Source organism: Hermetia illucens, chromosome 1 (genome assembly GCF_905115235.1).
Source record: "Hermetia illucens chromosome 1, iHerIll2.2.curated.20191125, whole genome shotgun sequence".
Classification (NCBI taxonomy): domain Eukaryota; kingdom Metazoa; phylum Arthropoda; class Insecta; order Diptera; family Stratiomyidae; genus Hermetia; species Hermetia illucens.
In genome coordinates, this window is record NC_051849.1 from 135,939,330 (window position 1) to 135,966,979 (window position 27,650).

At 35.0% G+C, this 27,650-nt stretch overlaps 1 protein-coding gene across 7 annotated transcripts in view; it reads left to right on the forward strand.

The window, feature by feature from the left end:
* LOC119654665 (insulin receptor substrate 1-like) overlaps positions 1 to 27,650 on the forward strand; it is a 120,408-nt gene that overhangs the window by 77,514 nt on the left and 15,244 nt on the right. For 4 of the 7 annotated variants that reach the window (XM_038060161.1, XM_038060178.1, XM_038060169.1 and 1 more), the window contains exons 3-9: positions 1,518 to 1,698; positions 1,753 to 1,878; positions 3,849 to 4,003; positions 5,064 to 5,237; positions 20,025 to 20,861; positions 24,761 to 25,067; positions 25,204 to 25,779. In XM_038060161.1, the coding sequence (XP_037916089.1) occupies positions 1,518 to 1,698; positions 1,753 to 1,878; positions 3,849 to 4,003; positions 5,064 to 5,237; positions 20,025 to 20,861; positions 24,761 to 25,067; positions 25,204 to 25,779 (2,356 nt within the window). The remainder of the gene's footprint in view (positions 1 to 1,517; positions 1,699 to 1,752; positions 1,879 to 3,848; positions 4,004 to 5,063; positions 5,238 to 20,024; positions 20,862 to 24,760; positions 25,068 to 25,203; positions 25,780 to 27,650) is intronic. The other 3 variants (XM_038060195.1, XM_038060203.1, XM_038060212.1) reach the window with 3 other exon arrangements.

The window sequence follows — 27,650 nt, forward strand, 5'->3', positions numbered from 1 at the left end:
CGTGAATTTCGATCCTAGATAGGAGAAATTATCACCGGGCTCAAAGGTGTAGTCTCCTATCTTTATTCTTCCCGTTTCACCAGTGTGGTTTGATGTTGTTGGTTGGTTGGTTTTTGTTGTTGCCACCATATATTTTGTCTTGCTTTCATTGATGTGCAGCCCAAGATCTCGCGCCGCCTAATAAAAACACATATAGTTAGAAGTTAACCTCGAAATAAGAGGAAACGTAGTCATGGCGCAGAGAACTGTCACGTAAGGTTAAGATGTCTTTATGTCCGCTAATTTAAGGCATCTATTCAGCAACTCTTCTAAGTAGATATAAATTATCTATCCTTTCAAAGTTGAAAAGTTTAGATGCGTTGGACAGCTTTTAGAAGATATTGAGGAAATTTTGAAATCCATATTTTTCAGTTTCTAAATTGATTTGAAAATTGGTCCCTGGTATTTATCATATTTTAATTATCCTGTGTATAATATGCTATCTTTAAAATATTTTTTTGTTTTCCATTCAAATGTATCTTGAGTGGTTAGCTGGTGGGTGGTGCGGGATGCACGACAATGCATCTATTTTGAAAAATAAACGTTCACCCAGCTTGCAAAAACACAGAAAATATGTAAAATTAAATTGGGGAAATGAGAATGATGACGACGCTGCCTAGGCTTGACACCGCTTTAAAAATTGGTCGCGTAGCGGTTACATTGCGTCGTCTAGACATTGTTTTGATTGAAGCTTTCTGCAGTAGCGGCAGCAACCACGTATTCTATTTGTATTTTGCTCGTGCATTTCAGACGACGGGTGATCAGTTGGACATTTTGTGGAAGCGTGATTTTATTTTTAGCCTCTTTAATTTAAATGGATTTTTTACTACAAGGCGATTGTATTTTCTGCTACATTCCCTGACTGCATATTGCAATATGAGAGCCCACTGAATCAGCATTTTGATGATACAATGATGAAAAGTTTCAAGTTTCCTTCTGAAAAAATTAATAGTTCTCATATTTGCATTTCTCAATTTAGATACAAGTTAAATCGTCAGCATAGTATGTACTACAAAGTAACAATGAATTCTAACGAAACAGTGATAAACGTTGAATTAGCACCTATTTGTTTACTACCTAGATTGAAGTTCCGGGAACAATGTATTCTTATCTAAATGTCAAACCCTAAAAACTTCAAGATAATTATTTATAATAGTTTATAATAATTAAAGAGCATTATATTAAGATAGTAAATGATAAATTGTGGCATTTCATGGTTATAGTGTTTTCGGTAAATTTCGAAAACAATGTAGGAAATTAATAATAATAATAATAAAAAATATGAGGTGAGATGGTATCGTTATTAACATCAGGTAAAGATTTAAATAAAAGTTAAACCGTCAATTAAATCGTTGTCTTAATATTGAAGAGATAATATAATAGCTTGTCACTGAATTATTTGTGAAAAGTGACGAAAAATGAAACAGACAATTGTTTTTCTTAACCATAATTGACGAAAGTTCTCTGCTTGATTTCAGAACACGTTTGGCAGGTCCAAATGCAACGAAAAGGAATAGCCGAAGAGAAGGGGCTTGTCGGAAAATATTATGTATGCCTAACGACTAAATCAGTAACTCTAGTCCGAATTGGGGCTCAAACAACAACACTTGGCGAAAATCGGCCAGCTAGTGTGGAATTTTATCTAACAACCATAAGGAGGTATCACAGAATTTCTGATTAATAGCAAAAAGTATTTAAAAAAAATACTTTTAGGTGTGGTGATTCACAATGCTTTTTCTTCATGGAAGTTGGGCGGCATAGTGCCCTTGGTGCTGGCGAATTATGGATGCAAACAGAGGACTCGCTTATTGCGCAAAATATGCATACAATGATAATAAGGTACTTTATTCTAATAATGGAAAATAAATTACGTTATTTACTATATGGACTTGGATCTTGGCTATCAGAGAGTTTTGTAGTAAGTGGAATTAGAGTTATATTCGCCTGACTATTTGATTGTAGCTGTATATACTGAACAGAGAATTTTTCCGTATTAGCAAACCAATATGAATCCTTTTTCATATGACTACAACCCCTTTTGAGCTTTGTTTGGTTTTTCCAACCCACTGGTCATTAGTAGAGAGGGAAGCGCTTTTTCCAACTGACCTGAAATGTGAACTTTAGATTCATTACTTCAGAATATTCCTTCTTCTGGAGAGAAGAGACTTCTATAGGTGTGGAATTGCAAATCTCAACCATTATCTATGATATATGTTTTAGGACATGTAGAGCAAACACTGCAGTCAGTAATCAAACTAAATAAATTCCGATATTTTGATTTGATGGTTCTGTATTTCTGTTCGATCAATTGTGGCAGTACGAGCTCTCGTGTAGCTGTCAATGGGTTCTCTTCAACATTAGACTGCCCTTTCTCTACATAAACACTTTAGTCTCTGCTTACACAAAATGTGCCTTTCAAATGGAACTCTTCTGTTGAAACCGGTTAGTTATATATCATGAAGTGATCAAATCTTCCTTTGAAAAATGTAGACGTTTTTGCAGAAACGTGAAGGGAAGAAAGTTGAGCAAAATTTCGATTGTTTAATTTCTGAATTTTCCAAAGTTCAATATTTTATAAAACGTTTTTATCGACGTGAAATTTATGCAATGAACACTAAGGAAATGAATGAATCAAGAAACCAATATGGAAAAGCAAGAAATATTATTATATAGTAATATTTTTCCATTATGGAAAATTTCGATTACAAATCAATAACTCGTCTATAAATTGCTGCAAGATCATGAATAACCGTTAAAAGGAAGATGAATGAGCAATTTTGTTTCCTTTTTTACCATCTTCAACTTGATATAGTTGCTATTTCGAGTTAGTCCTACTAAACAACGATAGAAAAATGTTCCGAAACAAACCAACAGGTTTACTCTATTCTACCATGTGCTTACATTATTAGCCTGTGTGAAATTAGACTATTGTATATATCTGCTGTAGCAAACGGGTACTTGAGCTTTTGGTGTCAGTCGTCCAGTGTTAAATCTACCTTGAAGGGTGAAGTCTCAAAGTTTCACTCAGCTAAATAGGGAATTTGAACTCAGTCAGTAAGGGAAAATCTTTATGAATATTTTGACATCGCTAGGATGGCATTTTTACATTATATTACTTTTTACAAAACGAGTATATGAGGTCGGTTCTGGAACAGTTTTCGCGAAGACAGTCGTTGTATAACATAAACACCCACATTTTCGCATTGAAAATTAAAAAAAAAATATATTGGAGTTTAACTCTATCCACTCCTTTGCTGGTTAGAGAATCTTAATTTCTGGAAAAGCATCCCAAACCAACAGTGAGTCAATAGTTCAATGGACTTAAGATAGCAGGCTTGAGTGCTTAGAGTTGCGGCATTCTCATTTTCTTAATCTAAGTTAACCTAATTTCCGCAGCTGCAATCTACTAGTTCAAAAGATATTTTTTTCGTATCTCTTCAATATCCAAAGGCAGTTCTTTTTTTTTTTCAAAAAATTTGCCAATCTTCTATTGCAGTTTTTGGATAAGCGGACAATTTTCATTCCCAACAATTCTTGAAAAACGGCACCTTTGCCAATATATCAATACAAAACAACCCCGTGGAGAAGGTGACTTTGTTAATAGTCATGCCTTTTTACATTGATCGTTAAGAAAAACGAAAGGACAATTGAATAAGCGCCTTCATTTAAAAAAAAACCTAGTAAAATATGCCTGATATGCTGAAATTATGTGAAAAAAATGTCTAGTCAAGCAGAGACCGGAATTAGTTCTAATAAAACTTACGCATTTTTACAATTATCTGTACTGAATGTTTGCCTTTTTTATTTAGTGCGATGTCTTCGTCAAAAAACATAGATGATGGTTTTGGTCCAATGTCGCGGAAACGCTCGTCGTCAGCTAATGAGGCATCGAAACCCATTTCAATGACATACCGACGGCAAACGCATTCTGGTACCAAACCAATGAATTCATCACCACTGAACGGTAAGTTGTGTTTATGTTTCCACTTTATTAAAATACAGTATGAAATGCTGTTAGTTTGATATTGTATTGGAAAATAAGTAGATAATATCTTCAAAAATAGTGACTTTTATTCGAAAAATAAGAATTATTTTCGCTTTAGAATGTTTTAAATAAGATGTTTTTGGACTTCTAGAATTGTGTAGGAACTCTTACTTTTTTTTTCAAAGTGATTTTTATTTTTGTCTTTGACCATTGAAAAAGTTGTGTATATTTTGTTTTGAGTAATAATTTCCTTGGACTTTCGTAGAATGTAGAATCTTTTGTAGTTATCGGTATAAGTGGTTTCAATATAGTTGCTTATTAGTTCGGAAGTTGTTTCAAATTCGATAATAATAGACACATAGATATGTAATTTTTGAGAAAAAAGGAAGAAGCCAAACGAAATTTCAGTCGAATTTGAACAATTTCTTGTAATACAATGGCATTTACTTCTGGACTTAGCTCTTAAGACACAACATTTGTAGTTTACTAATAGCACAAATTCAGTGCGTTTTTCATATGTATAGAATTGCTTTTTGTTTCATTCTTTAGTAAGACTGTAATTTTCACATTTTACTTTGTAATTTGTTTAATTTTCCTGATTTTTCTGATTAAGGCAAGTAGTGATTTGATATGTTACATTAGTCTCCTAGTGAAAAATGTCCTTTTTGTTATATGATTTTGGTAGAGGACGATAATCTGTTTTTGATCCAATACGATTACGTTTTGGCAGTTAATATTTCAGCTTTATTGTAGAGTACTAGAACATGAAATATCCGTTATGGAGGCATCCAACTCACCAATTGTGGAGTTAAAAAAAAGCGCGAAATTCTTGAAATCTAGTTCACAGTCTGAAATGAATAATTTTTTTTTTTTGAATGATACAGACCTAAAATTTGGAGGCTGAAAATTGTACTATTAGCCAATATTGGATCAGAAGTCGGAATTAAATCCTCCTCTCACTATCTTTAGAAAATGAATCATTCAATAACTCCTAGAAGATACAGAAGATCTATAATTTTTTATTTGGCTACGTTTGCAGAAAGTGCGAGTGCAGCTTCATCTACTATTAGTTCTACTAGTACTGTCATTCAGAATCCAATCATAAAACCATCAACAAGCAAAGCGCTGGAAATATCCCAAACTTCGGTTTCCACAAACAGCTTAAATCCTTCCACAACCACTCAACAAGATTTAACTAATCCCCAACAATCTGGTATGAAATTGGTTTTAAAAAGGAGCAAAAGGTTTTTCCTTTATTTGAAAAAACAATGCTACATAAAATCATTGATATATTAGAGTTTTTATTTCTATTTGAGCGCTATAGAGTTTTCGGCAAGCCAAATTCAAAATTATAAAGCCTAATTAAATTATTAAGAAACATTTTCCGTCGAAATTACACTAAGAAAACATCTTTACTAATTGGCTGTGTGTATAGTTATATGGAAGTCATGTAATATACATTCTCTATTCTAAATTTTTAAAAAATTTACTTTCTCATACACATATTTTCATTGGTACTTACTTATGAAATCTTTAATTATACTTGTATGCATTTTGCTGTTGTGGGAAAATATTTTGCATTGTTATTTGGTAACTTTTATGATTACCAACAACGAGCCAGAGCTGCGCTTCTTTTATTTGGATTTTCTGATTTTCATGCATATGTATATCATTTATGTAGTATTTATGTACTTACATCTTATACACACGAGAACAGTGTGCAACTCAAGGAATAATACAATTTCAACTAGTTGGGGCTTTTAGACATTCAAAGGAATCATTTCATTTATCCAGTATTCTCATTTCACAATTTACTTTTCGACTGTTTTATGTCGTTCAATGAGTTTGAAATTTTGCTTAAGTTCATCGTGTTTCTTGGTGCCTCCCATATGTTTGCAATTCAAATGCTTTACAATTTGCTTTTTAATGGTTACTATGTTAAAACACAGCAAAAACGTTATTACTTCATTCGTTCTTACTTAAATACAGTATCACAATGTTATAACAGAAGGTTTCCAAGGTGATTCAATTGATTCCTAAAATCATAGACGTCAGATCAACGATTGCTGGTCTATTGTTTTCTCCTTTTTTTCTTTCTTCTCGATTGTTTCTAGGTGTAAAGTTAAATTTAGTATTTTGTTCACACAATTTTCAAACCAATTAAAATAAGGAATAGTGTGTATATTAAAATTTTAACATGTATGTAGTTTGAAGTGATCGTCGAAGTGTACCAAATTACTCACACGAAAGTTGAACGTTAAATCGGGTTTCATCTGTAAATTTACTTTCAAAAACTTTTAGATTAAGCGTCCCCAATGTTATACCAATTAATTTCAGGGATGTATATATTTCCATTAGAATGACTTTCCGAACCTTATGGTTTTATTTCGAAAATCAGACTTGATGAATTCCGTCAAATCAACTTGATCCCTGGCCATATATTTAATATACCGTCTTGAACATAAAAACCCTGGTTATAAACACAACCATTGGAATCCTGTTGATCCTCTATACAATTTTCGAAATTCTGTTATAAAATATTCCAACAATTTTTATGCCTCCTGATCAGCTTTTGAAAGTTTTCTTCATTTTTCGAGTTTCCGGTCAAAACATTCGAGTTTAAATTGACATCTGTGATAATCGGTAGTACTGGAACTTATAATTTACTTTCTAACCAATGAACTATTAACCATAAAGATATACCGTGTGTTTGTGCTTATTTGCCTTTTTATTATTTATGTTATTGATTATTATTTTGCAACTAATACAATTGCGAGCTTAGATTTTTTACTAACAGCATCGCCATTATATGTTAATAAAATAAAATGCATAACTCTATACATAAACATATCGCTATCATTATGTGGTTTCTCAAATGCTTCTTTCAGCCATCTCAGCTTCTCATTGTTGCTCTACTACTCGCGTTACGCCTGTTATAACAAGCACTAGTTGTAATCCGCATTATCCATTTACAGCCCCAATGCGAACTTTGGGGTCGCAGCGACGTCATTCGGTGTCAGGTATTGCAAACAAAAATTTTAAATCTGCAATTAACAACTTATAATTTTTGTTCCCGAGAAGTGTCCATTCATTTCCGGAAAATATCTATCCAAATAATTAAAATTATATTTTTTAACTGTAATTTTCGGTAAAATTGAGATTTGATTATGATTTCAGATTACAAATTTCTTATTGGCGCAAATATTTTAGAGTTTAATTTTGTAAAGGGAAATGGTTTTCGATTAAACAAATTTAACCTTTTTTCAACAATGCGACTAAAGACGAAAAATCGACTAACCGACTAACTAATTAACAAAAAAGTAATTATAAAGATGTAAGGAGTTCCTTGCTTGTTAGGAAGAATTTACATTTAAAAAAACAATGTGAATTTCTTGTTATTCTGTTAATTAGGTAACTATTATGATTCGTCTTTGATTGTTTTTCATCGATCTCAATAATGAGACCAATCTACTAAAGTGAAGTCTCGTCAATGCAAATTATATAACAATACCATTGATGGTGCCTCTCTCGCACTTTTTCCACTATCGATGGCGTGTTACCCTACTTGTCCAACGCAACATTCTGATCTCCATTACGTCTAGTCGCCGTTCATTGTCTTTTATAGTCGGCCAGCATTCAGAAACAATGATGTGTTGATACAAGGAAGTCCAGTTGTGAAACGCCACTGCATCCAAGTTACGTTGATGAGGGAAGTAATTTCATAATGCAGTTGACTATTGGCTGATAGCATTGATCCGAGATGTTTAAATCGCTCAGTTCTGGGCAGGTCACTGCCACTGACAGTGGTAGAGCCTGTTTCTTTGGGGTTGGTCGTCAAAAATTCTGTTTTGTTAATATTTACTCCTTAACGCCGTGAATCATATGGTCACCATGGATATGAAGTTAGGTTATAAACCTTTCCCGTATAATGTTCCTCATGATTTCATTAATATGGTTGTTGAATGATCCGATCATTACATATGCGTCCTGTAGACGTCGAATTGTAAAATAGAATGAATTAAAATTTTTATCCATATTATTATTTTATCTTTATCCAGTTCATTATCTTGAATGAAAACAAAAGTGGGCTAAGTAAAGACGTTTTTAAGGTTTTGTTTGTAAAACAAAATCTTATTAAAATCGGTTTACTGTCTGTCTGTCTGTCCGTCTGTCTGTCTGTCTGTCTGTCTGTCCGTCACACGCATTTTTCTCGGAGACGGTTGTAGCGATTGGCACCAAATTTGATAGAAAGGTGGGAACTGTGAACGCTCACGCATATAGTGAGTTACATCCTTTTACGACGAATTTAAGGGGGGGTCCCCATACATGCAAAGGGAGGGTGTAAATTTTTTATTCATCAAATATAGTCATGTGGGGTATCAAATTAAAGGTCTCAATTAGTACTTTTCGAAGCCAGTCTTAGTTTTGACATTTGTTGAAAAGGTGGGGGGTGCGGGGGGTTGAAAGTGGTAATTTTTTTAACGAACCCATTCTCAGAAACTACCCAACCGAAAAATCTGAAAAAAATCAGGAGGCTGTCACTATATGGTGCCTAGGCTCCGAAATACCCTCCATACCGATACCTGTTCAAATAAAGTTAGTAATAGTACATTACTATAATTTTTAGTAATTGCCAGGAAAACCCCCCTTAAGTTCACCCTAGAATCACAAAGCAATATAGGCTACAGCATAGGGCATGATCCTGCCAAATTTTGTGAAAATCACACTATTACTAACAAAGTAATACTAGGTCAAAGCTGTCGCTTCTCTGCAAATTCAAGACTATGAATGTCAATATCACTTGAAAGTGGCTATTTTCACATAATATATGCATATTTTACGTGCTACATGTTAATGGGACAAATGCACACCCAAATCTCTTTATCAAAGAAATACACAAAACCTTTCATACCTGAAGCGTCTAGCTTTCGGTTTCCCGACTTGTTTTCATTGAACTTGATGTATGAACATTTGACGCCCACTGTATTCGATGTCAGGCAGCCGCTGTAGTATGGACGTGTAGATGTTTAATAATGGAGTGTAACTTTTAAACATGTTTCCCGGGCGGAGTTTTTGTTTGCTACATTACAAAAGGCTTTATATACAATAAATGCTGCGTAAAGGCAAAGGATGCAGGATATATTTTAATCCCGCTAGGTTAATACCAGTTGAACATTCATCAATCTTTAGAAGTCTGGTTCATTTTCGAAATATTGTAGAGAAGGTCTCCCTCTATCTTTCGGAATGCTCCTTCCCCTCGATGTCGAAATGGCCATCTTTGAAACGTTTAAACCAATTTTCGCAAGTAGTTTTTGACGGCGCTCGTTTGTTGTATACCTCCTCAAGCGGATGACGAGTTTTTGTTGCATTTTTTTAGAAACTAAAATTGAAAAACAAAGTTTCCCGTAAATGCTGTTTATTTGTGCCAAACTCGACATCTTTCTATGTTCACAAAAAATATGTTTTTGTTGCACTGCATTGGTATTATGATAGTTTGTTGTTGAGCGATTTCCGAACTATAAAAAAAAACATTTTAACGTCTGTGTGAAAACCGGGAACTTGGTTGCGTATTTAGCAGTTATCTATTCTACCTTTTGCTTTACTGGTTCCGCATTAGATAAGCTCACTATATGTCTACCGTGCAACCTTTGATGGTTCTTTTTTTTTACATCAAAAATCGGGAAAAAATATCACATGGCCATTGTAACAACCTTAAATAACCGTTTGGGCCGCGAGACTTGAAATCGTTAGAACATCATTTACTAGGAAGCCCAGATATATCAGGTGAAGATTTTACACTGTTTTTAAAATATTTTAACGCTTACAACTTTCGCAAAGATCAATGAAATCATCAAGATTAACGATAGAAAATCTTTAAAATAACCATAACATTCGGATAATCAAATAAAAATTGTAGGAAGGGTTCAAAATGGCCACCATTAGCTTCGATACATTTTTGACGCGGCATCAGACGAATGAGGGACTTCAGCTTGATCGCAGACCCATGTCAGCTGCATAGGATGCATTTTAAAATGTTGTTGGATTATAATAGTATATATAGACTTTGTTTTAAAAATCGAGAACGTACTGTACATGTTTAGCCGTTTAAAACCTTAAGTTATTTAGGGGTTGCTCTAATTTAAAAAAATCAAAAATACCACGTTTGAGACTTTTTTTATTAGGAAAAAATAAATAAACTTACTCAATCTTGAATACTATTATTGTATATATACTGAAACGTTTAAAAAACTTGTTTGAATAGGAAACAAAAAATTAAAAGGGTTTTTGGCTGTCTAGCGTCTCGTCGCTGTAGTTTCCAAGCGCCAAAAATAATACAGCTCGTAATTTTTAGTTTAGTTACTTGCGCTAGTGAATGGTTTGACAATTAGCTATTCATATTCCATATATAAGTTTTTTTATTTATTTAAACAATTCATAACGATGCATTTACTTAATTCCAAAAACGAGTCCACTTGCTACTAAATGACTGACTGATGCCTGGTATACTTGTTAGACGTTCCTCTGCTGTCGGGTTTGTAATTCTAAAAAATACTTAGTATTATATAATAGTATATAATAAATACTTAGTATTGGCCAAATCGTTCACTAAAAGATGTACAAACTCATGGTTGTTTTCATTGATAAAATCTATTACGTCTGAGTACTAACAAATTTGCTAAATTCCCCGTTTCGTGCGAGTTTTGAATCAGAAGTAAATAAACCTTCATAAAATGTTTACATGTCGTTACTATCACCACGTCAAAATCGTACATTTCTTTTTTACTAGTTTTAGTTCAAAAAAATAAATCAATTTTCTAAATGGATCTATAATTACTTTTAATGCATCACAGGTTCATGATCAAATGAATGTCCTAAAGTCGCTCGTCAAATTTCACTTTAGCTCGGTTTCGCCAGGGATACCAGGCGCATTTATTGATGTCCAATTTTGGCGAGGTGGTAACGATATATTGTTCGAAAGTGTAGTGTCCACGTGGCGAACGAAGTTTACACACTACAGTATTAAATGTCTATTAAAAATAATAATACTCCATTGTGGCAATAAAGTATTAACATAACGCAATTATTAAAATAATAAAAGATTGCATAATTTTGTCAATGAAGTGCTCTAACACACTTCAAGGCCCTGATCCAATATGGATTGTTGCGCCAACGATTATTATTATAATTTTGTGCTGCAGTGCAGTGGCATTGTATTATGGACACTAAGAAAATTTTGATTTATTTCCTTTTCAACTGTGAAATAAATCGTGTTTCTAAATGGGTAAAAATTATAGAATCTTTACTTCCATTCGTTGTTTAAATGGCAGAAGACCATCGTTTAGGACTTTTAAATATTGTTGCTGGCAGTAAGGCTTCCACAAAGTGCAATGGTTCAGGACCTTTGTTTACTACTACTCCCCAAACCATTACTGAAGGTTACTTGGACGCAGGAAGGGTAGTACTTTTCCCCTCATCGTCGCAGAACGGAAATAAACTGATCTGTCAATGTTTTCAAAGTGGATTAAAATTACTCGCAGCAACTTTTTGTAATAGCAAATACTTTGAATTATTGAATTTGCATTATTTTTCATTCTTTTTCATTGTCTCTGATGAGTTTTGCCCTTTTTTTGGGACGAAATAATTATAGACTAGTTTCAGCATATTGATGCTTCAATGCTCGAATGGACAAAAAGATTCCATTGGTCTCCAAAAAGTTGGTTTGCGGTTCTCCAATAATTTTCGAACCCACAATCCGGTCTGTTCTCTGCGTGATTTTGCATTTGCCTTTACAGTTCCACCATAGGCTTGGTTGGTAGCTCTTTCCTGCATGGACCTTTTTAGCATAATCGGGCATTTCCTCGATACTTATACCATTCACCACCTTTCTCTCTGCTGGAATATCAGCTTTTCTGCCCATACTGTCAATTACGCGATTTTACCACAACTTGTAGAAAACGCACATTTTTAATCCGCTTAGCCTATTGATTAGTTTATCTTAATGATGTTAATGCCAATAGAAGTGGGCAAAGAATAAAAAGCGAAGACGTATCAATACATAACATAAAACTGCACACCCAACAACTCATAGTTGCATAATTCGCTGGAGCTGTGCCGTAGATAATGGTAACAAAATTTTAATAATCAAAGAAGCATAGACATTTTCGAATTTCCGAATATTTGAACGTACAGCGGAATGATAATTGGCGTTTTTTATATTTTTGTGGATAGTCGAGAAAACTAATGAAACACTTTTTAAGCTTTAGAAAAGATGCATGTTATTAATATATGAAAATGGACATTTTCTTTCAACGTTGTTAAGTGAGTAGCTGTCCAAAAATATATCTGTTTCATCAAAGATGATCATTTCGATTTTTCACAGCATTTTTTCCATTTCAATTGAGATACAGTGGTTGTCATAAATAAGTAAACAAGCCCATTACCTTAGATTTGCTTCGCATAACGGGAAGCATAGAAGTATATTTCAAAGAATGTTTATATAACAGTTTCTTACAGCAGGTGAAATGTATATGAATATTTTCCACTGCTGTTTGATGGTGGAGGGAGTTACAACAATAGACGTTTTGCTTACTTTTTGTTTTCGAAACGAAAAAAAAGAATATTTATTAAAAAAAATTAGTTAATACAGGGTGCGGCGCGGGAACTTTCTTATTTGAAAAGATCATAAAATAGTAATTATTGGAAATGTCATTTTAATCTTTCTATTTTTATATAGAGGTACATTTAAAGATTTTTTTAATTGCTTACTGAAAATAATATTTTGAAGGTGACTTCCGTGCTGGTCAGTTGATTGAGAGAGTCGAAATCGAAAGTTTTGTTTCACTTTGTCCGGATAATGGCCTTCGATTATTATATACTAAGGATTTGAGATATCCCCCTATAAAAATCACAGAGTGCTAAGTCTGGCGCGCGTGGTGGCAATGGAGATCACCCCTGAAAGAAATAAGACATTCATGGAAAGGTTCGCGCAATAGAGCCATTGATGGTTGAGCCATGTGAGCTATGGCGCCGTTTCGCTGGAACTACACATCCCGCAGATTTCTTCTGTCAAGTTTGGGAAGGAAAAATTCTTCAATCATCTGGATATAATAACGGTCAGAAGTAACATTAATTGCCTTGTCGTTTTCTTAAAAAAAAACAGAGCTCTCGATAATGCACACCAAACAGTCACACGTTCTGCATACATGCTCGTGAAGATCGCGGGGGTTCGTGCCACTCCTATATCACATGCTTTGTTTATTAACGCATCCTGACAGATGAAACTGGGGCTCATTGCCGAAGAACACGAGGGTATCATGAGGCAGGTTTAAACAAAGTCACAAGCCCTTTTTCGTGAATTGAAATCGCGTGTATTTTTTGCTACACTGTCAGTTTGTGTGAATGAAATTTTAGGTCTTCACGAAGAATTCGTTTTACTGTGCGATCAGAAATCCTAAGAGGAACTGAATGTTTGCGTGCAGATCGCTTGGCGATTTCAAAGTCACCTTCCGTGCCTTCTCGACGTTCTCTGGAGCCCAGGTGAATTTTGAAGGCCCTGGTTTTTTTTACGTACAATGCCAGTATCCATAAACGTGTCCACTCACTGAGCAATCGATTTCCAATCAGGAACAGGATCTGCAGGCACGATTTTAATTTTTTTCCTAAATGCACGCTGAATTGCAATAATCGAACGGTTAGAAAAGTAAGTCGCCACGGTGACCGCACGCGCTTCTCTTGTCCACTACATGGTCGTTACTAAACTAACTGTATACAAAAACTTTAGGCTGCGCCCGTTAGGATGGGCACACGTCGACTTTCGTAAGATTAATGGCCGTTGTGTGGCGCGCAATTCAAATAAGGAAGTTCGCGCACCGCACTCTACAAAAAAAACGATTTTCCGTCTAAATTATAACTTTTATATAAAAACATATTTTTTGAGGTTAATTAGAAATTTCGACTAAAAAATTCCGATTGGAGTGCCCTTAAGTACTGGCCAGCGAAAAGCTATTATTAATGTTCACAATAAATGTGAAAAAGTGTCAAAATTTTTAATAAAATACCCGCGGTCGTATACAAGGTTGTCAATAGTTACAAGGACGATGGACGCGCCGAGCGTAGATATTTCAATGAACAATCAAAAATTACAACAACAAGAATGAAAAGCATCTGGCAACAGATCCACTGCTCCAAAATTTTAAATCTACTTGTTTCAGAAAGGAAAGCGACACCATTAACTGTTCGCAGAAGGCTTTGAAAGGCAGAAAACATGGTCGAGTTATGTAAAAAAATATATAAATAGAGCAAATCTGGAAATTGTAAGGACATATTGTACAAAACCGTAAAACTTTTTGCATAAAATACTTTGGACAGATGAATCAATGATTCGCATGAAGTATAATGATGGCCAGATGTACGTTTGGCGCATCCATGATAAAGTGTCATCTTTTAAATATACAAGCAAATCCTTAAGTCCGGTGACAAGGGCTTGATGGTTTGGGGATGTATTTCTGCCAATGGAGTGAGCAAAATAATCGTACTGGAAAGCACGGCATATTGTCAAGTATATTTTAATTGGTGAAAATTTTATTCTGCAACATTACATCGTACCAATTTACAAGGCCAAAATTGTACTACTTACTGAAGCGGATAATTTCATTTGGAGCCCTGATTTAACGCCCATCAAAAATGCTTTGGAATGGCCAAAAACGAAAATGAATGGGAAAGTTACCCGAAATTTGACTGAGCTGCAGAATTTCATTTTGGAGTAGTGGCTTATTTTTAATTCAGGATTGTTCAAAAAGTACATGCTGCCCTTATCAAATCGGCTGACAAGGATGTTGCAAAATAATGACGACTATTGTGGATCTAAAAAGTATTGTTTATTTATTGATGACTCATAAAATTTTTCTTTTTCTTATTGTAAACCCCTGTGTTGTGTTAATAATTTAACTACTGGAAGATTTTATTTTCAGAAAGAATTACTATTTTTTTGTTTCTAAAAATAAAATTTGAGAAATATGGATTTGTATTCAAGAAATGGGTTGTTTACTTATTTTAACCAACCATTGTGATCCCTGATTCATGGCATAAATTGTGAGTTCGGTTTGGTAGTGAAAGGCCTTTTGTTGAAACATGGTTATTTTCCTGATATCAAATATTACATAGTCCAACTTTTAAACTACAATTATGATTTCGATGATTTTTGGAGCCTGCCAAGAAATATTCCAATGGTGCCAACTCCTTTCATATATGGTTTCTTAATCCAGGCCATCCCTGGATGACTCGTAAAATGGCACAACTCAAAGAAAGGAAAGACAACAAGTGCTAATTAATTGTTCAGGGGTTTAATTATTGATTGCATTTAATGCAAGACTGTAGTTTTCAGTAAAAAGTATTATTTATTTTTCAGGTCTTTTTTAAGGTTTTGTGTAAACACAAAACCTTATTAAAATCAGTTTACTGTCTGTCTGTCTGTCCGTCACACGCATTTTTCTCGGAGACGGTTATAGCGATTGACACCAAATTTGGTGGAAAAGTGGGAACTGTGAACGCTCACGCATACAGTGAATTACATCCTTTTACGTCGAATTTAAGGGGGGTCCCCATACATGCAAAAGGGGGGGTGTAAAATTTTTTTTCATCAAATATAGTCATGTGGGGTATCAAATGAAAGGTCTTGATTAGTACTTTTCAAAGCCGATCTTGGTTTTGACATTCGTTGGAAGTGTGGGGAGCGCGGGGGGTTGAAAGTGATCACTTCTTTAAGGGGGCCATTCTCAGAAACTACCAAACCGAAAAATCTGAAAAAAATCTGGAGGCTGCCACTATATGGTGCCTGGGCTCCGAAATACCTTCCATGCCGATATCTGTTTAAATAAAGTTAATAATAGTATATTACTACAATTTTTTGTAATTGGTTAGAAACCCCCCTTAAGTTCATCCTAGTATCATGAAATTTTGCAGTGATATAGACTATAATATAGAGCATTATCTTACCAAGTTTGGTGGAAATCGCAGTATTACTAACAAAGTTATAATACCTCAAATTTGTTGCTTCTTTGAAAATTGAAGACTATGAATGTCAATATCACCATATCAATCATATCAAGTGGATACTTTCACATAATATATGGATATATTACGTGCTACGTACTAAGAAATACACAAAACCTTTCGTACCTGAAGCGTCGAGCTTCCGGTTTCCCGACTTGTTTCTCAGTATTTTATGTCATCCATTAAAATTAAATGGTTTACCATCTGTGCGACCCATCACTGCCGGTATCTGGCAATGTGGTTCAACGCTTCTCTTCTCACTTACGCTTCTCTCGGATTGTTCCACAACATATTATTTTGAAAAGGAGCGTGCATTAGTTATATACTTAGAATGGTGCGGGAATTACCTAACGTTACCTGGTCATATTTTCTCTTTGCCGAATAAATTGCGTATATCGCTATCGTAATTTTTGCACTCATTCTGTAAAATTTTTTGATGAATTTCTAAAAACATTTGAATAAGTTTTTAACTAAAAATAAAAGAAATAAAAACTAGTTATTTCCTACTAAAATTATGAAAAATATTTATAATGGATTTGTAAGAATACTAACAGCTTGTAGTGCATCTTTTACAACTTTCGGTGCTTTGTATTTATAAAAGCATCTTTTGCAAAAGCGGCTACAGTAAAAATCCTTTTCTTATTATTTCTGCATATTTTTCTCATATTTAACGCTGCGAATAGTTCTTTGAGTAAAGTCTCTGGCACGTTGCATTTTACATTGGCGAAATCAACTTGGTAGATTTAAAATTTTAGCTTAATAAAATAATCTCCCAAATCATCATCATCTATATCCAGATCAAAAGAGCGATTTGTTGTGTTTAAAATGTATATGAAACGATATACCTGTAAATGTTGTTGTTCTCAAAATGCTATCTGGATATTTTGAAGCTGATTGCTGTGTATTTCGAATGGAAGGATAGTAGCAATGGTGCATATTTTCTTCAGAAAAAAATTATTCTGTAATGTCAAGTAAATGTTAATGAGTACTTGAGGAATTGGCGAAGTTTGAAGGAAATTGGTTAATAGTTTTTTTTTGTCATATTTCTTTCAAACTACTTAGCAATGATGTTGAAATGAAAAGAATTTTGAGAAATTCAAAATCTTCAATTTTATGGTTGAAGCATATGCAGAATATTGAGAGGATATTGGAAAGCAGAAATATATCGGTTTATCAGGAGTAAAATCCCTGAAATTGGCCGACCAATTTAGCATTTTCATAATTGTAAGTTGTTGAAGTCGGATATTCAATTGCATGAAGTTTATAAGATGTTAATAAGGAGTTGATTGTTAGAGGATCATCGCACTAACTAGAGGTGACACTGACGCTGTTCTGCATTATTTGGGAGGATAGTCGACTAGTTCACAATATTGTAGTGGTTGATCTGACTATACTAGCAGAGTTAAATAACAGCGAAATTATGGTTCGTTGCAGATATGCAACTATGAATTGATAGAAATGGTAAAAGTGTAGAAGAGAGTATTGTGAGAAACGGGATGAAACACAATTAGCAAAAGGTATTTAGATAAAAAATCCGTCATGACGATCATACAGAAAATAATAGAATAGAGAATTGATGAAAATGCTTTTATCTTCACATTCGGTTCTATTGTAACAAAAGTGTTCTATTCCATTTTATATCACCATTCACATCACGGCATTGAAGAAAAAGAATAGAGACAAAATGATTCTAAAATCAATGCATTAATTCCTCCATTAGAATTGAACATGCAAGCGTCATAAGGGATTAGAATGAGCAGCTCCACTGAATTCGCAATTATAATGGGACAGCAGCTTTCTTCCAAATATGAGTTACAATAGCATAAGCTACCGTCCTCGGCTTCGATTTTCGAAATAGTTTTCGTTTTGACTAGATTTGAATCGTCACTTTTCTCGGTCAAAAGTTTAGTTCGCGAAGCTCTGAAATCACTATTTGGCGTATCGAGTCATCAGTGTTCACTTCAGTTTTCGGATGTTCAGGCAAATCTCAGGTAACAAGCTATGATACATGATCATATCATCGAAGGTGGTTTTCTTGCAACTAACCTATTAATCTACGATGGGTACAACACCATATCGATTATAAATGTCCTCATTTCATACGTGGCCGTAGTGAGTTATGCTACTTATCCAGGTGGTGGCGGTTTGATGTAAGTACCCACCGTGTCGGTTTAATGCCAGGGTCTCAGAGCACCGCCACTTGTCCAACGCAACATCTTCGCCTTAATAGTAATAATAATTGTTGGGACAACAATCCAATTGAATCAACGCCTTGAAAAGTGTTAGAGCACTTCAATCACAGACTATAACAGTATACTACAGTACACTGTAGGAGACAATGTGGTCAGCATTGCACTCACTCGTGATTATTACCCTGATTTGACTCAGATATTCATTCACAGCACCAGTGCGATTTGAATCGCGGGCTATCATCCAAGGAGTTACTACCGCTTTTTACTATTAGCATCCACTGCAAGTCGGTGGAGTTTGTGCTATTGTTTCAGTTTGACATCTTTAAGTCTTTGTGTGAAACAAAACCTTGTCGTCCTTCACAATCATTGTGTTCAGGCAAGTGTAGATGTTTATATGGAATTTGTTAAATATATAAAACATCTAGTGAACGAAATATGTAAAAGCAGGGTGTAATATTATTGATGTGTAAAACCAAAGCGACGAAATATATTCAATCTCGACTTCTTCTATAATAAAATTAATGTTCATGTCTATTCGTATATATTGTTATATTTTGAAAATTCCGTGATGTTCCGTAAATTTCGCATGATACTATGATCTGGAGTGGTAAGCTATGATATAGAAGGATGCTATACGATATGCCGGATTTGGATTAGTAACTAGGTATATATAAAGAAGATTTGTTTGAAAGATAATAAGCTTGAACATTTGTCATAATAACTACGTGAAGACATTAGTCAATTTGTGTATCTAATATAAAACTTTTCCTTTCATTCTCGGAAATGGCAATTTACTGGCGACATTTTCGTCATTTGCGAAAGGTGTTAATTTTTTACCTTAATATAAGGAAATCTGTATTCGAATGTTGGAGCGGTTCAAACCTCACTGGTGGTAGAGGGATTTGTATCGTGACTGGATGTGGAATACAAGTCGACTCAGCTGTGAATGAGTACATGAATCAAATCAGAGTAACCACCTCGGGCGAGCGCAATGCTGACCACATTGTCTCCTACAGTTATACTGTAGTGTAACGTTACGGTTTTGAATGAAGTGTTCTAACACACTTTAAGACCCAATCCAATTTGAATTGTTGCGCCAACGATTATTATTATGCCACTATTGAAAAAATGTTTAGAAGTGGTTTAGACGGAAGAAGGTTTTTGAAGAGACAGATTTGGAAGTGTTATTTAATCAAGCAAATATCAACAACAAGAAAAACTGTCATACTCGACAAGCCGTTTCCAAATGTCTCAAAGATGAGAATTGTTAAGAAGCAAGGAAATTATGCTTGTATGTCGATAATCAACCTACTCTACTGACAGTATTATCCAGACCAGGCTTGTGAAAAAGTTAAAAGTTGGATCGATTCATGGATTGCCTTAAAAGATGTCCCGTTTCTGCGTCGTGGAATTCGTACACTGCTGGAAATTCCCACCTTTTCTTTCCTCCAAGTAATGACGAAAGAAGAAAAGAGTAAATACTTAGGATTTGAATTAGAAGGCAAAATAAATGTGATGTAGGAATAAAAAATAAGTAAAAAGATTAATTCTAACAAATAGTACTAATGCTAAGTTTGCCAGTTAATGTTTTTATATCGTTTCGGGTTTATATTTTCTTCAGATTCTGTTCATGCTTCAGCCATAATATGTCAGTCTAAAGTTGAGTATTACGAATATGCCTACACCTTCCATTCGTGAAATTTTTACGACAAATCGCAGCTTTCCATCACGTTTTCTTTTATTTTCGTTAATTACAGCAATGACAACAATGTGTCACCAGAGAACACTATCGTTGCCTAATGGTGACCGATCCGTTAATGACGGAATCAACGCAACCAACGCTAGTACAAAACTACTTATTCATGCCACTATCACACACGATATAAATGGAACATCAGAGAACAATAACGGTTGTAATGAACAACAATACGTACAACCATGCCATCAACGTACTCGATCACTCCCTTTAACAGAGGAGACTTCTTGTGAAATTGGTTCATTTCACCCATCATCTCTGGCATCAACAGCGGCTGCACTAAGATCATTTTCTAATAACAATAATTTGTTAGCGAAGAATCACTGCAAAAGTTACCCAAATCGCATGGGAAACTCTAAGATAAACGGTTCCTCCTTGTCTTGTACGCCTACTTTGCTGGCGTCGAGTTCATCTACTTGTAGTGGCCATTCGATGGGTAACATGAATAGTGTAAGACGAAAATTGAGTTGTTCAGGACAATTCGGAGGAAATGGAATAGGAATTAACGTCGTACATTATATGAATGGGCATAGTGTTGATGAAGTTGTTCGCAACGGCATGAATGATAAAAACAATAATAGCAATGTCGCGACTACTGCAGACTCTACAAATCGTATATCTGCGGAATTGAATGCAGCATCTTCCGATGCTGTCATAAATACTATTTCAATGAGAAATGGTCTGGTCACTATCAACAACTCGTCAAAGCCGTGCGCTAATAACGCTTCTGCGAGTATAGGTTCAACAACGACATTAACGAATCCGGTTATTATGAAAAGTAATAAATGCAGCTCACCCACGCTTCTACGAAGGGGCCGGAACATTCGTTCATCGCGAAGTATGTAACCGCAGTTGAGCAATGAAAGCTTGAATATTTTCATAACTTTCTTGAATTTTTAAAGAAACATTTACTTTTCTGTACATTTTTTCCTTTTGAATTCCTCATCCTTTTTTCGTCTTTTTTCCTCTTTTTTACGTTTTTAAATTTAAAGTTGACTAGTTACTAATGTGATGTACATAAAAGTGTAAAGACACTTCTATGTAAAATAATAAATATCTTGTAACTAATTGAATATATGTATAGTTGATCTCCGATTTGACAGTACAAGCAAACGAATTACATTGGTTTGATACGATTTGCATTTCTTTACTTTGAGGCTAACGGCTCGCCATTGGGTCGTTTCTAAAAAAATGACAATAAAAAACTTTATTTATGATCTACTCCTTTTCAAGGTTTTGTTGAAAATAAAACCTTATTAAAATTGGTTCATTATCTATTTGTCGGTAACCCGCACCTTTCTCAAAAACGGGTACATTTACTGGGACGAAATTCGGTAGAAACCTTGGAACTGTGAACCCCCATGCAAGTGGAGAGATACATTGTTCCACGTTCAACTTTTTTTTTCCACCAAAAATAGCCATATGACGTATCATATGAAAAGTTTCGGTTATTACTTTTCGAACAGGTAGCTTTGGTATTGGTTGCGCAGGAGAGGAATACGTGGATCCGAAAGAGGTCAATTAGTTCAAGGACCCGTTCTCAGAAACTACCCTACAGACAAATCTGAAAAAATAAAAAGAGTTAATAATAGTAGATTACTATATTTCGAAAATTTACTGGGAACCCCCTTAGGTTCGTCCTAGATAGGTAAAATGCAGTAGTATAGGTTTGGTTGTAGTAGGTCGAAGTTGTCTCCTTCGCGTCAAATTGCTAAACCGTAGGAAATAGGAGCACACCGAATATCGCAAATATTCAACGTATATACGCTACGAGCTACATATAGATGGAACCATCGTGTACTCAAATGTTCTTACGTAGAAAATTCAATAAAATTTGTTATTTTTTCAACATGTGGTGTTGAGCTATTACCTATATGAGCTATTACCTAAATAATGCAGTTGAAGCGTAAACCACTTTGCCCATCGCACCGCCAATACTCTTAGAAAAAATGTAAATAAGAGCATTGTTCGAAACGAAGAGGCTCCTTCTTCAGATTTTGACCCGTTCAGGAGCGATTCTGACTCGGTCATAGGGCTGAAGTGGATGGAGTCGACACACTCTCTAATCACCATTTAACCTATCAAATCAAGGGCTTTATTTACCAGCGGGAGCCGCTATTGCAGCGGATACGATCGTGGTATCGATGACTTTTGCCTGATTACATGGGCGCAAGTGCGGTGGGTTACTTTCCAAGTTGAGGATCTGGAAATTTGTTTCTATTAAATATTTTGTTGCTTGAAAATATTGTGGGTATTAGTATAGCGACTCACTATCGACTATCCTTATGTTTTTACACTTGACATATTGAATGATTTTCTGGTTTTGTGAGAAATCCACTAAGAATTTCAACCTCGTTATAGGGGAAAAAGTATTCTAAAAAGTTTAGCTTTCGATGTTTTATGGTTGGTTTTTTTGTCTTGTTTGTGCTACACATGGGTTGTTAGCAAGGGTAGTATGGAGATCTTTGACGTGACCATGCCAAAGCGCTGTTATATGTTGCTTCAGTTTATCAATAGCTACAGGTGAAAGGATCCTTTCCTTTTAATCTTGGTACAATCTAAAGATTTGTTTCGCGAGACAGGTGCTTACTCATAAATACCATTTCGGTTTTAGCAGGTGATACCGGCCCATTTTTCATGGGACAACCGCTGCTAATCGTTTGCGGTCACATCTTAACCGCTGTGACCAAAGAAGCTTCAGGCTTGGGGCTTGTTTCGCTCCAAACATATGGTTAAATGCTTCAAGCGAAACTGCAAGGAATATGTTCTGTTGTCTGTGCGCGGATTTGTTTATCTAGCTGTTATCAGATGTGATTTTTAAATCTGGAGAAAGAAATTTTATAATAGCGAAGACAAGAGTTTCAGAGGGTGAACAAAAAATTTTATTTAGGTTAAATTACAGCGAAACTAACCAAATCAGGTCTTATAGTTATGAAACCCACCGTACATATTCTGAAAGGGGTCGTCGAGAGGTTGTTATTTTTTCTCTAGATGTAAATTTAATTCTTATTTTTGCACAGGTTGTATGGATTGAACTCTCGTATTCTTTCTTATAAGAAATAAATTAATAAATTAGACATTAAGAACCTAAGGTATTGTAAGTCAAAAAAAATTAAACTTGTCACGACGAATTATTGAATATGTCTTTTTTCAAATTCCTTCACTGTAAGCTTTGTGTCCTATGGAGTTTTGTAGAATAGTTCTTATTAAAGGTTTATCATTGACTCTAAAATGAATTGCTTCCTTGAAATTTATCAATATATTATTGAATCACATTTACAATGGACACAACGATTTGTAATATGACATAAGGAACTTAGCATAATAAACATAAGCGTTAAGTATTGGAATACAATTGATGACGCAACAGTCCAATTTGAACCTTGGCCTTGAAGACCATTGGGGCAGTTTATTTCTGGTAATGGTACATGAGTCAGTGTTCAGCATTGCGTTCGCCCTGTTACTTTATATGCTCAGGTATCTTGATGCCAACAATGATGTGGGAATGTATATATGAATATACATGTATATTGTGCGCTGGAACTTTTTCAAAAGTGAAAGAATTCTCTACGAAAAGCACAATTTTAATTTTGATAAACAACAATTATCCTTAATTTCTCAAAGGCCTTTTTGTTCTGCCCAAATGTGCAACATACATTCAAATTTCAAGCATAATCTTTACGTTATGTCAGCTTGTGCCTATGTTTTCAGACTTTATTAACCTTATTAAGAAGCATATAATCTTAGAGATGACATTGAAAATCATGCATCTCATCCGGGCAGCAAAACAAACGCGAGGTATTTGCTGGATTTATAAGATGCAAATCTCAAATATTAGAAAATGTGCCTCTATATGGTGTACTGATATTAAATAATGAGGAGGGAGGGTACGGAACAAATAGAAGAGAAGAGCTATATCTCGATACTGACTTATTAACTGATCTAGAATTTCCATTGTTATGAAATTGTTCGCTGGCAAAGCTTACTGCTCCCTAAAAGTAGGCAGGGAAGGTGTGTCTTTCCTTTCTTCTGATGTTATGGGTCCCGCTAGCTTTCAGCAGACCTAAAGTGTTGTGCACTAAAAGAATATTTGATTTCTTCACTAACTGCAATTCTTTGAGGAGAATGAACAAGTAAAGATGTATATTTGGACACGTGACTCGTAGACGTGCTCTTTAAATATATTTTTAGAATTATAGCAAAATGTATGCAAGGATTAATCCTTTAAATATATTTTGAGAGTAACACGATTTATATTAAACAAACAGAACAAATTGCTTATTTTTTCTGATTTGCTTATCAGTTTTTCTTCGCAATGTCTTATTTAGCAGCGTGAAATGTACCGAATCATTTTGGATGAAAGGTTGATGAAAACACTTTGCGAATTAGATGCTCTTTTCATCAAATCATAACTTGTATACGCAATAGTTTAAACCACTCATCCACACCAAGTTGAATGTTGCATTGATCATGTCATATGCAAACATTCCTATTTCATCAAATCAGTTTATACCATTTAAAACCTTTCCCTTTAGTTGGCCGTTTAGCTTTGATATTGAAGTTTAGCTTTCTTCGCTTGTTTTATTGGCAATGGTTGATTTTGTTACGTAAAGATTACCTCCATTCATTTTGCACAAGCATATACACATGCGAAATAATTTTACAATTTTCTTATTTATATAAAATGCCTTGCAAGTTGTATTCAATTTAAATTGGTTTTTTTTTAATGGAATACAGTTGTGGCAATTGGTCGCGATCGTTGCGATAGTTTGCCATCATCAAGACATCGAACAGCTAGTGAATGCAGTAACTCTCAATCAATTACAAATTCATCTATGCCGCCGCCAGCACGGCCAGTACTTTCTAACCGGCCACTTTCTATGTGTATTAGTAGCAGACATCATAGTCCTCCGCTGAGCACGCTAAGTCCTTCAACCGGATGTTCAGAAAGCGATGGATCGTCGTTGAGCATTGATGAAACGGATAGTTGCGTTCGACCAATAACACCAGACGAAAGTGGAAATTTTGTGGGACGATATTTCAAGTAAGATAATATATGGAAGAAAATTATTAAATTTGCTTATTTGTTACGTTTTACATAATCTCTTGGTCTACTACCAATCAATATGAATTTCAATCAATATGAATTAGAATCTTCATTGAGTCTATTTATTTTCTAGTTCACATCCCTCTGATGGAGTTATACCCGAGGAAAATTATGACGACCCATGGTTTATAGACAAATCAAATGTTCGCACACTGGACAACATGAATAATGCCAATGGACGCTTAACATTACCGATATCGACTACACACAGTGTTCATAGTATGCGTAAAACGAGCCCGGCTGCTTCTCAAGCTGGTTCTGTTGATATGCAAAGTCAATATATGGACATGTTCAGCCCGTATAGTCCACCTGGGACATCACCCTGCGATCAAACTGTGAGTGGATTTATGCCAGTCTCGCCAAGCACAGACTTTCCTCGGGGTTTGTATACGGGAAGTTCGGGAGGTCACAGTCGCGCATCGAGCTTAGCAGAAGAAACAGTAGATGGCTATGTACCAATGTGTCCCACTCAATTGCAAGATTATGTAGATATGGAGCAATCGTCGAAACATCACACTGGCGGAGCACTGAGCTCAGCGGCTTCCAGTTGTAGTATAACATCGGGTACACCATCGACTGATATAAGATTTGCCGAGTACCCATTAGATAAAGTGAAGTCAAGGTTTACTCCAGACGATGAAGATCTACAGTAAGTATAAATTGATATTTAGATTTTTAAAAACAACTTAAATTAAGGGAGGAAACAATGAAGAGCCTTTTTGTGTAATTTCGATTAATGCTTCAGATCGAATCAACGTATCATTTGCCTGGAATTTGCCATTATCAAAATAACATGTGTGACAGATTATCTGTAGGGTAGGGCTGTTAATAAAGCCGTTGGATGAAATCGAGCTTATCAATTCCTTCATAATTGAAGGCATGAAGGTTTTTGATGCCTAATGCAATTGATCATTATCCTACGAAAGATAATACTATAAATTCAAACGCCTGAATTTGTACTTCCATTAGGCTGAAAAGAGTAATCATTTCAATATATGATATTTTCCACCAATTGAAATTCCACAAATGACTATTTCGCTCTACTATTAATTTTCACAGTTCAATTTTTAACAAAGTAAATGTGGTGGAAAATGATGATTTCTTTAACGGACCCATTCTCAGAAACTACCCAACCGAAAAATGTTAAAAAAATCATGAAGTTGCCTCTATATGGTGCCCAGGCCTCAAAATACTCTCCATATCGGTATCTGTTCAAATTAAGTTAATAATAGTATATTACAATATTTTTGAGAAAATTGTGTCAAAATCCCCTTAAGTTTATCTCAGAGTTGTAAAAGTCGGTAGTAGTGTAAAATATAATATGAAGCATATTATCCCCAAGTTTGATCAAAATCATACTATTAGTAACAAAGTTGCAGTAGCTCAAAGTTGTCTTTACCGTTTAAATTTACAACCCGAAGTACTAAATCGGATATGCTAAATGCATATTCTTAACGGGCTACGTACAAATGGGATAGTTCTACACTCAAATATACTCACACAAGAAGTAAACAAAACCTTTCATACCTGAAGCGCCCCGCTTTCGGTTTCCCGACTTGTTTGAAAAATTATTTTGGAGGACTGGATAAAGATAGAAACGTGATTTTTTCACCATCTGTTTATTGATATCTCTAGTATATGTGATAAATTTTTCAGCTGGATATCGTAGATAGTTTTTGGAATACGTGTCAATATATGCATCCATCTCCAAAAAAGGTGTTTTTCTGTTGCCACGCCGGAGGGCGCTGTATTCATTTCAGGAAAAAAAACTAAACGGCATTTTGATGTGGACAATATTTCACGGTCCGCAAACTAGTATAATTAGAAAATATTAAAAGGTAAATTTTTGGTGGGCTTTTAAACTTAATTTTTTGGAGTTTGGTGTTTTTTACGGCTTTTTTTATGAATAAAAAAAACTACCCGTCCGATTGCATGATGTATTAAAGAAGTCGTGAAAATTTCAAAGAATTTGGTTGGATAGGTTTTGAGCTACGGTGGCAGCCGATTTTCAAGATGCAGTTTCGAGAAAAACGCATTTGAAAATTTAAATGTGATTATCAAAAGTAAAATTTTCACTCACCATTAATCTGCTATACCTGGTCTATAGAGAGCACCCTCCATTTCTTCAAAAAAGTCTTGTAAGGCCGATTGTTGCTCCCTGGTTTCAATTCTGGGTCTTTTAGCAAGGTCAGTCGATCGTCGTTCGGATCGCCAAATTCGTGCTTCATTATGGCGGTCGGCATAAACCTGACATATGTGACCAACTTGACATCCCACTGTGACTAGGATTTGAATTGGATCCTTCGTTGAAAACAATTACAGCCAGAAAAGTGGCTATTTCTACAACCTTGGCCCCAGAATGAAGGTGTTTAGGAGCGAAAGTCCAGATCAATGCATTTAACGACTCATTGTTATTCTGAGTCTCTGCTCCTAAACATCTGTTCAAGAGATCATCTCGTGACAAATCTTCGTAGATTGGTTTGATGATTGTTTGAACTTCTTCAGTCAAAGGTGCCTTCT